A 16,634-nucleotide genomic window follows, 5' to 3' on the forward strand; every position below is an offset into this window, starting at 1 on the left:
GATGTTCAATATTTCAAGTGAAGAATATAAAAAAAATCAATACAGAAAAAATACTACTTTCAAATATGAAAATTTTTACTTAAAATTCATATACTTATTTTATATTTCCCACTAATTGGATTACAACCAAATGGCTACCTAGAGCAAAAGCATCCAGCATCTTTTTTCTTTTTTCTTTTTTTTTAGTGAGACAAAAGAGGCTGACAACATAGTGCAACATTCCTCAACCACTGCTTGAATGAAACATGGAAAAGTTCTCATGAAGGCTGCCCTTTCTCTGGTTATCTAACAACAAAACAAACCTTAACAGCCTGGTGCCTCTAAAAGTTTTAGGATATTGGATTATTTTTCTTCACTTGAGGTTAAAGCTATAACTTCAGACATAAAAGAATTAAAGATTAAAAACTATGTTCTCACATATTTGAGTTTTGTGCCAGAAATCTCAGTGCACAATTCTTAAGATTATAAGGGAAGACTACTTTGAGCTGATACTAGACCAAATCAGAACAAGAATGTAAGTAACTGACAGTGGTAGTTAGCCAAGACTATGTAGTCTGACTTTCCCCCACTCCCTAAAATAAATTCTCATTTAATAAGAGTTAATTTTAAATTCTGACCCTATAACATACTCCAAAAAACAAAAACAAATAAACTAATCTGACTGAAACCCTCATCAGTTGGATTGGCATCTATCTAATAGCTATTGCACATAAAAATAACATATTTTCCCCATTCTTACTGTGTTGCAGCAAAAGTAAACTTTAAATCTTGAGATCTGTCATTTTATTTAAAAAAACAAAACAAAACAAAACCAGGTCACATATTCCAGGTAAATCAGGCTTTGAACCTTTGCTGTCTGATTCTGAAGGCTATGTGTGTATAACCACTAAATCAAACCACCTTGGGCAGCTGCTAGAAGAATTAAATGATTTAATGTATACAACATATATTACACACAGTGAGAATACTCTTGCCAAACACTGCGATGGGTCCTAGGAGTAAATAATATAGCCTTTGTCCTCTAGCAGCTCAAATGGTATTTTGACATTTTTAGCAATGGAAGTCTCCTTTTACTCAACCATTCAATTTATGAACTACTTATAAAATGAATGGCCCGATCCAACACACCTGGCACACAGTAGACTCTCAATAAATACCTATCCAGGGCCCGTGCTATGGTTCCTATAGGGCCTGTGTTTCTACTTCTACTTCTCTTTGGCATCCACTGCCAGCAGTTGTAACGTGATTACCAACCTGGAAGTATAGCAGCTATGCTCCAGAAGATGTAGGACAACCCTCTGTGCCCACTGACATGCCCACCCCTACAGAGCCACAGCTACAAAGGTTGCTAGGGCATCAGCCACCAAAAGGGAACCTCTTCATCAAAAACTTTGCTTCCCTTGGATTCACCTCAGAAATGGGGAAATCTTGTCAGTCTTCAGCTCCAAAGTTCCATACCCTTAACCTCATAATCAGCCCACCTATGCCCCAGCCTGTGGAAGAGTCCCACTCACACTTTGTGTGTGATTAGACAAAAGCTTGAAAGAGGGTAGGTACACGGCTGGTATCTTTTGTTAGTATTCACAATATATTTCCTAACAAAACCATCATAAAGCAGAATGTCTCAACCTCTTATCTCTTACCAACACATCAAAGGATTCAGCTCCCATCAACAACAGAACTTATTCTTTTTTTTTTTTTTTTATAGAAATTCTCAATTGGAGAGTGGGTGACATGGCCTCCCTGAAGGACATATCAGAATTTGGGGAAAGAATTTTGTCAATGGCTAGTGAGACAGAGGGGACTACAACATCCCTCAGGTAATTTTGATATGTCCCTTGAAATAAGAATCACTTTTATAGAAGGCTATTAGATGCTAGTACATTATTGGTACTACTTTGCTACATGATGCTTTAAATACGATTAGTAGAGTAGCTTTAAGCATGTAACCACATTCAAAATAATGTGGGTTTTTTTTTGTTTTTGTTTTTTTTTTTTGTGAGAGAACTCTTTCTAAGTCTCACACTTAAAACATTACCTGTTCCCAAATTTAGGACTGTCTGTAAGAGGGGAAAAAAGTGACTTATAGTTCATTGTGAAGTTACACAGGTGCTTTAGCTGAGATTTATAGGGTGGGATCCAATAACTCCATGAAACTGTATGCAAATTTTGTGTGCATGTGTACTTTTCTAGAGAGCCTATATCAGATCCTCAAAGTGTCCCATAGCACACAAATAAATATTAATTTGAGAACCACAACTATTTACTACACAGAGAAACATAGACATTAAGCCAATATCAATGTCATACTAAGTACAAGAAGAAAAATAAGTCTAGACTTCAGTCTCTACAATCCATCTTTATTCTCATATAAGTAACTGTCTGCCATCCACATAAATCTGAGGCCAGAACCTGGTCTGAATCTTGAGAGAGAAAAAATCTTACTGGAGAATTACAGTTTTTCCATGCCCTAACACATAAATATTTACATACTTCTTAAACTGCTGAGATTTTTTTTAAGTCCGATAATAATAGGTTTTCCTAACATCGCAGAATGCACTATAATCACTGGGTACTTATTTTCTCACCTTCATCATTACCTACAGGCCACACACCAGATAATCACAGATGCCTAAAATGCATGTGAAATGCTCTGGAATTTAAACTTTCAAGTTGGTACTGAAATGCTATGCTTCAGGGGCACCTGTGTGGCTCAGGTGGTTAAGCCTCCAACTTTGGCTCAGGTCATGATCTTGTATTCGTGAGTTCGAACCTCTGTGCTTATAGCTCAGAGGCTGGAGTCTGCTTCGGATTCTGTGTCTCCCTCTATCTCTGCTTCTCCCCCGCCCGCACTCTGTCTGTCTGTCTCTCTCTCCCTCTCAAAAATAAATAAACATTTTAAAAAATTAAAAAAAAGAAAAGCTAGGGGTGCCTGGGTGGCTCAGTCAGTTAAGCATCTAAGTTCGCCTCAGGTCATGATCTCACAGTTTGTGAGTTTGAGCCCTGCATGGGGCTCTGTGCTGACAGCTCAGAGGCTGGAGCCTGCTTCAGATTCTGTGTCTCCTTCTCTCTCTGCCCCTCCCCCACTTGCACTGTGTCACTCTCTCTCTCAAAGAAAAATAAACTTTAAAAATTTATTTTAAAAAAAAGAAAAGCAATGCTTCAGAGTTATACATTACTGCACAATAAATTAAAGTAAGCAAAACAATTCCAAGATGTGAAAATAATAAACTGACCTTCATGAGATGCTGATTTATCCATTTTGTAAACGTTTTCTTTTGAACTTTGTCCCGTTCATCTGGAAGGGGGAAAAAAAGATATAAAATGAGGTTGGTAAAAACTATGACTTCAACTGTGATTATGAAAGGTATTCAAAAAATACCGGTTAGTACACTTGAATTTTCCTGTTAAATTTTGCCAACTTACAGCTATCTGTAAGAAGGTTAGAGATCCATCTGTCAGATTGGTCTCTGCCCAGTGTTGTACTTGCCAGTGCTACTCCATTAAACAAACCCCTCTGCGCATTCTGTTGCATATACTCCATCACAACTACCACAACCAGGAAGTTGTGTAACAAAAACCTTACTACCTTCAGGTGAGCCCTTGCATTGAACTTCACAAAGCACTTGACCACATATTACATCCCATCTGGTCTTCCAACTAAAAGAGGGAAGAGTAGGTAGTGTCATTGCCATCTCACAAAAGAGGAAAACAAGATTTAAGAGAGGTTAAACTATGCATATTCAACAAAATATTTAAAACTGTGATAATTACATTCAGGTCCGTTGGCTGAAATAAACTCTGGTTTAATGACTAACCATACTGCTTTTCTCCTAGACTCCCAGTTTTGAATTGTTTGGTAAAAAAGAATACCCCAACTAGATCCTCAGTATGATACACCCTAGTTAACACAGACATGGTACACAGAAGGGTGAGGGATGGCTTCTTGTGATTTAAAGAGAAAGAGCACTCGAATATTGTGGTTCTTCAATAATTATTTCAAAAGAGAACCATAATCTTCCAACACCCAGAACTGACATTCAAAACTACACTACCTTCTTCCTTCCTGGTTCTAGGCAGCAATTCCCTACATACTCGTTTCCATTCTTCCTCCTTTATGCATCTGGGATAGTACTTTCTTCTTCCTTGGTGGTCTTCTCTCCTTCTCTGCCACAGTTTGAAGCTCTCTATTCTTTCCCTAGGGGTAGGCTATGTCTCACTCTCTTCCTCCTCATTCTTCATCCCTGAGTGTCCTTAAACTATTTTAATGGAACAGAAGTACCTTTGAAAAATTTGTTCTATTTATTAAAAGTATTTATGGACATTGTTAAGGGGATTGGATTCAGATAGCTGTGTAGCAACATCCTAAATTCACCTTCTCTTACTGACACACCAAATCTACAGCCACATGTGGATGAATTCCCTCTGAAAGGGACCTGAAAACTAGCTGAACATCTCCTCTACAACAAAGGACAAAAGAACCACACTGAGACAGGTAGGAGAGGCAGAGACACGGTTTCGCTGGTGCAATGACCCACAACCAGCAGAGATCTCACAAATATGGAGCATCTCTCTGACTGGCAAAATACCTGTGTCCCACATCAGACATCACAACCTTTGGAACGTGCACCAGAGAAATGTGCCCCCAAAACATATGGCTTTAAAAAATAACAGGGCTTATATCCAAGAGACCCAAAAGGCTGTGAGGAACAGAGAAAGTCTACCCTTAAAGGACTCACTCACCCAGTCACTCAGCACAAAAGCAGCAATTTAAAAATGCACCTAGACCACATGAGAAGATTCATTAGCTCATCTTAAAGCTTCCGCTGGAGGTGCAGGGGCATACTGAAAATTTCTCTGGATATGGAGGTACTAAGTGTCATTTTTTTACTCTCACACCAGTTTGCTAGCACCAGTATTGGCAGGCACCATTTTTGGGCTCCCTCATCTTGCTCATCCTACTGGGCTTGCCCAACCCCCACACAACTTCTCTGTACCCCCCTCACCATCCTCCCCCCACTACAGCCCCACTTCAGCTACTTAAGTTGTTTTTTTTTGTTTTTTTTTTTTTTTTTTAGTAATCTCTACATCCAACATGAGGCTCAAAACCACAACTCTGAGATCAAGAGTCGCTCTTCCAACTGAGGCAGCCAAGTGCCCTGTGGCCCAGCTCCACTTCAGCCGGCAGGCAGACTTATACCACCCCAGGCTCCCCCAAAGCACTGCTGAAGGTTGTGGGCTAGCCCCAGCCCTAGGCTCCCCTTTGACTCAGCCAAAGCCAGTGGACACACACAGTGCACACAGGAGTGACCCCTTAAGCACTTGTCTCTGGTGGCCAGTGTGGACTGCATTGCTGGGCTCCATGAAACTAAAACAACAGAAGAGATAGTTTCTGGCAAGCTACCACCCCCAGGGCAAAGCACAAATATTAGACTGAAACACGCCCCCAGTCTTCCTGTGAAAAATGCCTATTTACTGTTCTTGGAGCATTAGCCAGAGGGGCAGGCTTCAGGTTTACCATACGGCTGTAAACCACAGAGGAGTTCTCAGACAATATAGTCTGGAAGACGCATCTCTGCACTCTCCCTCTGCCTTGCTACAGCTCACAGGTACCTCCCAGACAGGAGCTTATACACTTATCTGGAGCCCTGAGTTTTGCAACTGTTGCCAAAAGGACATCTCTAAATCATGTGGTCTGCAAGCCCAGCAGAAGTTATGACTGTGGTCCCACAGGACTGTATATATTTGCATACTTTAAAAGGTATGCCAGACCTGCCTCAGGGTCTGGTTTCCAATGAGCTGGAAAATAAATGCTGGCTGAGATTACTCCCTTTGAAACACTGAGAGGAATTCGCACAATCTCAACAACTGAGACCTGTCAAGAATAAAGTAGGCTGCTTGAATAATCACAAAGGTTTGAGAGACAACCAAGAGGTAGGGCAAGGTTGAATGATAAAGTTCATTGCCTATACAAAACCACTCCTTCAAGACTGGGAGAGGTAGGTGATTTGCCTTATACACAGAAATGAACACAGAGAGACAAGCAAAATGAGGTAACTGAGGAATATCTCCCAAGCAAAAGAACAAGATAAGACCCCAGGAAAAAAAACTTAATGAAATGGAGATAAGTAACTTACCTGATAAAAGTGTGAGTAATGGTCATTAAGATACAGAACTTGAGAGAAGAACAGATGAACTTCAACAAAGATAAAAACATATATATATAAGAATATACCAAATAGAAGTTATAGAGCTGATGAATAGAACAACTGAACTAAAAAACACATCAGAGGGGTTCAAAAGCAAATTAGACGAAGCAGAAGAAGAGATCAGTGACCTGGAAAACAGGGCAGTGGAACTCACCCAAACACAAAAGCAAAAAAGAAAAAAAAATAATTTTTAAAGGGGAGACAGCTTAAGGGACCTATAAAACAACATCAAGCAGAAACATTTACATTATAGGAATCCCAGAAGGAGGAGAGAGAGAGAGAAAGAGAGAAAAGGGCAAAAGACTTTTTTGAAGAAATAATGGCTGAAAATTTCCCTAACCTAAGGAAGGAAGGAGACATCCAGGTCAAGGAAGTACAGAAAATCCCAAACAAGATGAATCCAAAGAAACCCACTCCAAGAGACATTATAATTAAAATGTCAAAAGTTAAAGAAAAAGATAGAATCTTAAAAGCAGCAAGATAAAGACAACTTGCTACATACAAGGGAAATCCCATAAGACTATAAGCTGATTTTTCAGCAGAAACATTGTGGGCCAGAAGGGAGTGGCATGATATATTCAAAAGAAAGGAAAAAAGGAAAAAAACTTCCAACCAAGAATACTCTACCCAGCAAGTTTATCGTTCAGAATTCAAAGAGACAAAGAGTTTTCTAGAGAGTCAAAGGCTAAAGGTATTCATCACCACTGAACTGTCCTTCCAAGAAACTTCTTCAAGCTGAAAAGGCACTAAATAGCAAGAAGAAAACATATGAAAGTAAAAATTGCACTGAGAAAGCAAATATATAATAAAGGTAGTGGATTTACCACTCATATATCTAGTATGAAGGTTAAAAGATAAAAGTGGTAAAATTAACAATAACTACAATAGCAAGTTAAGGGACAAAATATGTAAAATATGGCATCAAGAACACAAAACATGAGGGTGGGGGGAAAGTAAAAAGGTACAATTTTGAGAATGTCCTCAAATTTTACTATCAACATAAAATTGATAAGACTGTTATACATAAGAATGAAATAGCTGAACCTCATGGTAACCACAAAGCAAAAACCTAGAGTGGATACACAAAAGATAATGACAAAGGAAACTAAACATAACACTAAACAAAAGTCATCTAATTACAAGGTAAGAAAGCAAAAGATGAAAGGAATACAGGGGAACTAAGAAAATAGCCAGAAAACAATGAACAAAATGACAGGAAGTATATACCTATCAATTATAGATTTAAATGTAAGTGGGCTAAATTCTCCAATCAAAAGACACAGAGTGGCTGAATGGATTTAAGAAATAAGACTTATCTATACATTGCATACAAGAGACTCACTTCAGATCTAAGGACACACACAAACTGAAAGTGAAGGTATGGAAAACATACTCTATCCAAATAGAAACAAAAAAAGCTGCTATGGCTATACTTACATCAGATAAACTAGACTTTAAAACAAAGACTGTATAAGAGACAAAGAAGGACATTACATAATGATAAAGGGTCCATCCGACAAAAGGATGTAAAACTTAAAATATTTATGCACCCAACATAGAAGCATCTAAATATATAAAGCAAATATTAACAAGACCTAAAGGGAGAAATTGAAAGCAATACAGTAGTAGTATGGGACTTTAACACCCCACTAATATCAATGGATGGAGCATCCAGACAGAAAATCAATAAGGAAACACTGGCCTTAATTGATACAGCAGACCAGATAGATGTAATACATATATACAGAATATTCTATCCAAAAGCAGCAGAATACACATTCTTCTGAAGTACACATGGAACATTCTCCAGGATAGATCAAATATTAGACCAAAAAACAAGTCTCAATAAACTTAAGATTAAAATCATGTCAAGCATCTTCTTTGACCACAATGGTATGAAACTAGCAATTAATTACAAGAACAAAAGTGGAAAAACCATAAGTACATGGAGCTTAAACAACATGCTACCAACCAATAGGTCAATTAAAAAATAAATCAAAGGGGTAATCAAAAAATACCTTGAGACAAAAGAAAATGGAAATACAACATTCTAAAATGTGTGGGATACAGCAAAAGCAGTTTTTTTTAATGTTTTTTTTTTATTTTTTTATTTTTGAGACAGAGAAAGAGCATGAGCAGGGGAGGCACAGAGAGAGAGGGAGACACAGAATCTGAAGCAGGCTCCAGGCCTGTGAGCACAGAGCCTGACATGGTGCTCGAACTCACAGACCACGAGATCATGACCTGAGCCAAAGTCAGACACTCAACCAACAGAGCCACCCAGGCGCCCCACAGCAAAAGCAGTTCTAAGAGGGAAGTTCACAGAAATATAGGCCTGTCTCAAGAAACAATGAAAAGTTCAAATAATCTAACTTTACACCAAAAGGAACCAAAAACTAAAAGCAAACAAAGCCCGAAGTTAGAAGGCAGAAAATAATAAAGATCAGAGTGGAAAATACTTCCTCAACTTATAATGGGGTTATATCCTGATAACCCCATCAGAAATTGAAAATATCATAGGTTGATTATGTATATATTATGCCAAAACCTATGTAACACCAAGCTTAGCTTAGCTTAGCCTACCTTAAACATGCTCAGAACACTTCTTAGCCTACTGTTGGGCAAAATCAACTAACACAAAGCCTATTTTATAGTAAGTGCCAATTCATCATGTAATTTATTGAATACTGTACTGAAACAAGAAAATAATGGTTTTAAGTATATCAGTTGTTTACCTTTGTGATCACATGCCTGATTGAGAGCTGCAGCTGACACTGTCCAGCATCATGAGAGAGTATTGTACCACCTATCACAACCTCAGAAAAAGACCAAACTGAGAGAGTGACTCAGTCAGTTGAGGGTCTGACTTCAGCTCTGGTCATGATCCTGCGGTTCATGCGTTCAAGCCCCGCTTTGGACTCTGTGCTGACAGCTCAGAGCCTGGAGCCTGCCTCAGATTCTGTGTCTCCCTCTCTCTCTGCTCCTCTCCCATTCATATTCTCTCTCTCTCTCTCAAAGATAAACATTAAAAAAAAGATTTTTTTTTTTTTAAAGAAAAAGACCAAAATTCAAAGTATGGTTCCTACTGAATGCATATCACTTTCACACTATAGTAAAGTTGAAAAATTCTAAATTGAACCATAATATGTCAGGGATCATCTATACATAAAATAGAGACTGAAAAAAAAAAAAACAAAAACACAAAAAAAGATCAATGAAATTAAGAGCTGGCTCTTTAAAAAGATAAAAGTGACAAACTTTACCTAGACTTACCCAGAAAAAAAGAGAGTTCAAATAAATAAAATTAGAAATGAAAGAGAAGTTGTAACTGATACCAAAGAAAATACAAAGAATCATTAAGAGATTAATATGAACAAATTATATACCAACAAATTAAACCTACAATGGATAAATTCCCAAAAAACATACAATTTTCCAAGAACGAATCATAAAGAAATAGAAAATCTGAATAGAAAAATTATCAGTAAGATGACTGAATCAGTAACCAAAAATAGTCCCAACAAACAAAAGTCCAAGACCATACAGCTTTCACTGTTGAGTATGTTAGCTGTGGGTTTGGCATATGTGGCCTTTATTATATTGTGGTATGTTCCCTTTATACCCACTTTACTTTTTATCATAATGGATGCTGAAAACTGTCAAATGCTTTTTCTCAAATATTGAGATAATATAATTTTTATCCTTCATTTTATTAATGTGGTGTACCATTTTGATTTTTTTTTTGGAGAGAGAGAGAGTTGGGGGATAGGTGGAGGGAAAGGGAGAGGGAGAATCTTAAGCAGTCTTTACACTCAGCATGGAGCCCAACACAGGGCTCGATCTCGTGACCCTGGGATCATGACCTGAGCTGAAATCAAGAGTCATACACTCAACCGAGCCATCCTTACACCCCTCATTTAGACTGATTTGCAAATGTTGAACCATCTTTGCATCCTCAGAATAAATCCCACTTGATTATGATGTATGATCTTTTTAATGTATTGTTGAATTCGGTTTGTTAATATTTTGTTGAGCAATTTTGCATCTAAGTTCATCAGTGATATTGGCCTGTAATTTTCTTTTTTGTGGTATCCTAATCTCCGTTTTGGTATCCATGTAATGCTGGCCTTACAAAATGAGTTTGGGAAATGTTCCCTCCCCTTCAATTTTTAGAAATAATTTGAGAATAGCTATTAAATCTTTGAATGTTTGGTAGAATTCACAGATAACCAAAAGCAAATGAAAAGACATTCAACATCACAAATTGTCTGAGAAATGCAAATCAAAACCACAATAAGATATCACTGCACACCTATTTAAAATGGCTGTTATCAGAAAGACAAGAAATAACAAGTGTGGGAGGGAATGTGGAGAAAAGGGAACTCTCATGCTCTGCTGGTGGGAATATAAATTGGTACAGCCATTATGGAAAACAGTATGGAGATACCTCAAAAAAAATTAAAAATAGAACTACCCCATGATCTAGCTATTCCACTTCTGGATATTTATTCAGAGAAAATGAAAACACTAATTCTCAATGTAAAATCTCTAGGTATGACTCTCCTTATGACCAATGCTATCAATAATTGTTAACCAACATAATCATTCACAAAATATGTATTAATTCTTCCGTTGGCCCTTTTGGGGTATCATCTATACCTCACTCACCTTTGCCTACCCCACAGTAGATGCCAAAATGTTTTCATGCACTTAACAAATAAATATGCCCATAATGGGAATTATGTTTCAAAAAGCACAATCGAGTTCAAGATAATAATATGTAATTATTTACACACATAAATCCTTGCATACAATAAGCAAATGAAGCATAATGGTGTTTTAAATGTCTTTCAACCTTGCCATTACTAAAGAGTTCAGAATGAACCTAAATTACTAGTACATAAGGCAAGACCAAAGAAAAAGGAGCAACCTATTAGTCCTACTTACGATTAAAATGTAGATTCTATATATCTTTCATTTACTCATTCATTCCAACATCTATCGGGCCATATGATGAGCCCAGTGTCATAGTGGTACTTGGACCACCATGCTGACAGAGCACTGGCCCTTGCTCTCTGGAGGACATCATCTAGATAAGGCACCTGGCATGAAGGCAATGTGATAAACATACTAACTGAGCAAATGATGTGGCACTCACCATGTAAGCAAGCACAGCTGAGAGAAAGACCAACCCTGCCCAGGGCAATCAAACGGAGCTTGAAGGAGGACAAGTAGATTAGCAAGACAGAAGCCAGCTATGTGTTAAAACCCACGTGTTATGATTCCCTTCAGAGTTGCTTCCACTATCCCAACATACTGTCAACTTTCAAATGGAAGTGCTGAACACAACTCAGTCATAGACTGGGTGCTGAGGAATCTAGCCCTGCTATGCCAGTGAACTTTGGACAAGTGAATGAAAACAACAGAACCCCTGCACCAAAGTCTAGCACTCGTATCACCTTTTCGGCAGTGCTTTTCCAAGCCTCCAGCAAAAAGAAAACAGAGTATGGGAAAAAGAAAAATCACTTCTTGGCGATATCCGCATTATTCCTATCCAATTAATAATCTAGGACCCTAATGTTAAATCATCAAGAAAAACATTAACATGAATTATTAATTAAAAATCTTCATCACTGAAGAATAGACAGCTTCCATATCACGTTACAGAATATGGGATTAAGGCATTTCTGTAACTCCAAAATTTTATTAATTTATTGAATCGCCATGTTATAACACAAACTCTAACAAATTTACTCTCTATCATTAAATTTAACATATTATACACATTTTATAAACTCTTCTCCTCTTGGCACATAATGGTTAATAAAATATATTCCTTATTTTCTAAATTAATAAAAAATGGTCCTATATTTTAAGGAATGTGAAAAAGTAGAACATGTTCTAAAAACTAATCGTATGTTGATTAATTTCTTATCTACATGATCTATCAAGAATGGTGATTTAATCAAACAATTTACCTCCCAGTACAGACAAGAGATTCACTTAAATAATACATAACTCTAAAAAGGCTATTTTGACTGCTCAGGTTTGGCTGTGGTGGTTTTTGCTAGGAACTCAAAAACACCGCTGAAAATGTAAGATGGGAGCTAAATATCTGGCAAGTAATGCTGAGGTAATACCTGGGGATTATGACTCACAACTAAAGTACATGCATAAGGGGAGAAGGTTTAAGCTAAGTAACACACACAATTTGTAGGTTCTGATACCGTTTTCTACCAGTAACAAACCTAAATCTTTTCTTTCAAACCCTAATAAACCTAGATGACTCGCATTCAAGTATATCAAGTTCTTTTAAATGCTAGAAGCCTCCCACAGTGCTACAATAATGAGGAAAGAGGTAATGTCAACTTTAAGGGCCTCAACTTTCCTCAGGAAAGCAACTTACAATCAGAGAATAATTTAAGTCTGGGGAGAATGTGATTTGCCACTTTCCATAGGCATTATTTCAAAAGGGAGTTATTTCAAAAGGGAGTATTCCAGATTACACCATCTAATTTTCCAATTACAAGTCTCATAATGCTTCTTTATTTCACTTCAGTAAGGGATGTCTAACTTTGAGATTTATATTTAGGGCAATGTTACTATGACAACAAAAAAGGAAAACCATTCCTGAGATTTTAACTGATTTTACTGGTTTTACAGACTATCCAGTTATTTTTCTGAATGAGTTTTTATAATATTCCTCTACTGGAAAACTATTTCATTTATAGAGTAAGTACTAAGTAAAAATATACATCTACAAGCACATTAAAAAAGTACAACCTGGCTGAAAACATATAATGACACAGAACACAAAGAGAATTTGGAGAAACACAAATAAACGTGCAAAAAGAGCACTGATTATTATTACAAACTACACTGCCTGGTTTTCAGTAAAATCCAATCAAAATTAAATCCACTTAGTATCACATGTAAAGTAAATATTAATAGTATTTAAACACATATCCTATGACAACAATATGGTGAAAAATCTCTCCAGGGAGCCTCGGAAGTGGTTATGTGAGCCTGGCCAGATTTCTGAAGGGTGCCCCACAGTCTGCTAAACTCCCGCCACACGAACCAACATAGGGAATGCAACTTTCCTTTCTCAGTTCTGCAAACATGAAAGTGGTATTACAGGTGAGACTACTAACCCATACAGCACATCAGCCCCACCAGCTTGGCGTTCCAGTCTTGATCATTTTTCATGAGCTGCCCCATCATTCTGCGAGAAATGTGTCCAACAGTTCCCTAAGCTTTTCGTACAAACTCTGATGTGTCAGAGTCCTGTTAACTTTCTATGTAGAAAGAAAAACACTGACTAGACACTCCCACTTGCAAGCTGAAAACTAGTCAACTCCCCCTTTTAAACAAACATGAGCAAAGCCAGCCTCCTGCACTATTTTGTACAGAATATATACAACTATTATTTTTTAAAAAGCTTAATTATCTATTTTTCCTTTTAATTTTAAGCTGTTCACATGAAGTCCCTTAATTTAAAAACAGAGTTTTGATTTCCTAAGTTTTTTTCAATAAGGCAAACCAATAGGATGTTACATTTCACTGCTGAACTAGCTCATCACATTCTCTAACACCCCAGCCAGAATTCCCCTGGAATAAAAGACAACACCCAGCCTAACTTGTTTAACTCATCCCTGAAATCCATGCTATGAAGGTGATTTAGAAAGCTCAACTTTATATGCTAGATACATATCCTTCAGGGGGGATTCCAACAGCAAGAATTTGTGTACACTTCACAAATATTTTCACTTCAATCACAATTCTTTGAGCTGGACAGTACCTCTTCATTTTAAAGACAAAAACTGGGGCGCCTGGGTAGCTCAGTTGGTTGGGTGTCCAGCTTTGTCTCAGGTCATGATCTCACAGTGTGAGTTCAAGTCCCGTATTGGGCTCTTCACTGACAGTGCGGAGCCTGCTTAGGATTCTCTCTCTCTCCCTCTCTCTCTGCCCCTCCTCCACTTGTGCTCGCTCGCTCTCTCTCTCTCTCTCTCTCTCAAAACAAATAAATAAACCTAAGTTTATTAAACTTAACCTAACTTTATTATTGAACTTAAGTTTATTTATTTATTTTGAGAGACAGCAAAAGTGGGGGAGGGGCAGAGAGAGGGGCAGAGAGAGAATCCCAAGCAGGCTCCACACTGCCAGTGCAGAGCCCAACACAGGGCTTGAACCCATGAAACCACAAAATCATGACATGAGTCAAAACCAAGAGTCCGACGCTCAACCAACTGAGCCACTCAGACACCCCGATAAATAAACCTAAAAAATACACACACACACACACACACACACACACACACACACACACACACACACACAAGGTTTGGGAGATTAAGAAACCAGCCTAAGATTCCACAGCCTAAGTGGGATCTTAAATCTGATTCCAAAACCCACTTCTTTTCTATGTTATCAAACAACAGAACCCCTAATCTAATAATGCAAGAAAAACAAGGGGTCTCCCCTCAGATTTATGAGATCTTCACTTCAGAGCATGAATGAAAAAATGTCAAGAGGTGAGAACCCCTGGGGTCCCTGGCTGGTCCTGAATGCGAGCTCCACACTGGCTGCAGAAATTACTAAAATAAATAAAGAAATAAAATTTTAAAAAGAGAGAAAAGAATGAGAACCCCTGTTCAAAGAGGCAACAAACCAAGAATCTTCAAGACTCTGATGTTGTCTGAAACATTAAACAAACAGATCTACATGAATAGAAACTGTACAAACCATAACTCAAAAACAACAAACAATAACAAAAAGATCACTAGTTATTTTCAGCAATAAGAGAGCTAGCAAATTTGCTCATGCCACGGGAAAAGAAACTACAAATATAACAGTTGCCAATATGCTTTGAAATTATCCATATATGATCTTTAACTTTATTCTCAATATATCATAAATGAAAAAATATCAACTTCTACAGAAAAGTTTAAAGTATCTACTTAGTATTCTTCACTTCCTTTCTCTCCCTTTTGAATTGTCTTTATTTTATTAGAGCCTCTGTCTCCCCTATAGAATAACCTGAGCCTACCCATTTCACTGAAAGAGGATTTTAATAGTAGCAATGTGGAAGCACTTACTATTTGCCAGGTATTATTCTCAGCAACATACATACAATACACATATATATACTGCATATTATCCTCATAACAATTCTTTGAGATTATGCCTACTTACAAAGGAAGAAACAGAAGCTTAGAGGTTCAACAACTTGCCCAGGATCATACAGTTACTAAGGCAAGGGGTAGGAAGAGGATGCAATTTGCAAAAGCACATTCAATATTGTAATTTCATACCTGCAAAACAAAATGCTAACTTCTTAATAAGTTAACAACAAAAAGTAAAAAATGAGCCTTGGACAATTCCTCAGTGGTGAAGATACACAAAAGATGGAATTCGCCTTCTGCAGGTAAGTCATTCTCAAGAGTACAGGAAGGCTAATCACAATGCTTTACCAAGAAGTCACATCAGAATTTAGGGGAAGGATGAGTTTTCTGTTTATTAATAAGGTTCGGATGTGAATTTCAAAAGAAGATTGGACAATACTTTGCAAAACGCTCTATCTTTAAAAAAAGAAAGAAAGGATGAAGTGTTGAGTCATGTGGAAAAAAGTTGGGGGAGGGAGGAATAAGGGGATGGGTCTAGTCAGTTTCCCCACCACTGCCCAGAAATAGCTCTGTAGTATAATACAGTGAAAATAGCAAGGCAAAAGCTCTAACATTTCTCATGATAGAAGGAAAACTGGCTGGAATAAATAGTTGGAATCAGTGGGAAGACCAGCTCCTGAAACTGATGATAATGTACAGTTGATGACCAGGGAGCTAGGTAAAAATGGATCAGACCTGATGCACATCACCACCCCTCCCTCTACCCAGTCCCACCTATGGCCCTGTGATCAGACAGCCTGCACCCAATCATCACCCAGGGGCTCTGCCCCTCATTCTCCTAACAACTCCCTTGCCCACTTGATGTGACCCTCACAGTGGCCCTAGCCAATATCAGCTGTTGACTGGAGGTTGTAGGTGAAATGGTAAGAGGAAGGGAGTCCTTATTCCCATTTTAGTTGAAAAATCTTACCAAATATTCCCAAAGAAATATCATTATGGTTTATATGAGTATAGAGCTACTACTAATCCAACTTTCCCCCACTGTTCTGTGTGACCACAGACTTAGGACTACAGACCTACAGGAAGATACTTAACATTTCTGACCTTAACCACAACACCTGCCCCCGTCCCTGTTCTGTTAAAAAGCAAGATTCTCATTTGGAAAATTTCACCAAAATCATGCCATGAAATTATTCATCTTTAAAAAAAACACACACACACACTTTACAAAACAGTGGAGGACTCCATGGGTGAAAGCATACCAATATTATTCCCTGTAAGTTCTTAGCTTAGTCACTAC

General features: G+C 37.8%; 1 protein-coding gene across 10 annotated transcripts in view; it reads right to left on the reverse strand.

The window, feature by feature from the left end:
* DST (dystonin) overlaps positions 1-16,634 on the reverse strand; it is a 494,969-nt gene that overhangs the window by 262,057 nt on the left and 216,278 nt on the right. For all 10 annotated transcript variants that reach the window (XM_030315745.1, XM_032593190.1, XM_032593189.1 and 7 more), the window contains one exon: positions 3,237-3,298. In XM_030315745.1, the coding sequence (XP_030171605.1) occupies positions 3,237-3,298 (62 nt within the window). The remainder of the gene's footprint in view (positions 1-3,236; positions 3,299-16,634) is intronic.

This window comes from Lynx canadensis, chromosome B2 (assembly GCF_007474595.2).
Source record: "Lynx canadensis isolate LIC74 chromosome B2, mLynCan4.pri.v2, whole genome shotgun sequence".
NCBI lineage: Eukaryota > Metazoa > Chordata > Mammalia > Carnivora > Felidae > Lynx > Lynx canadensis.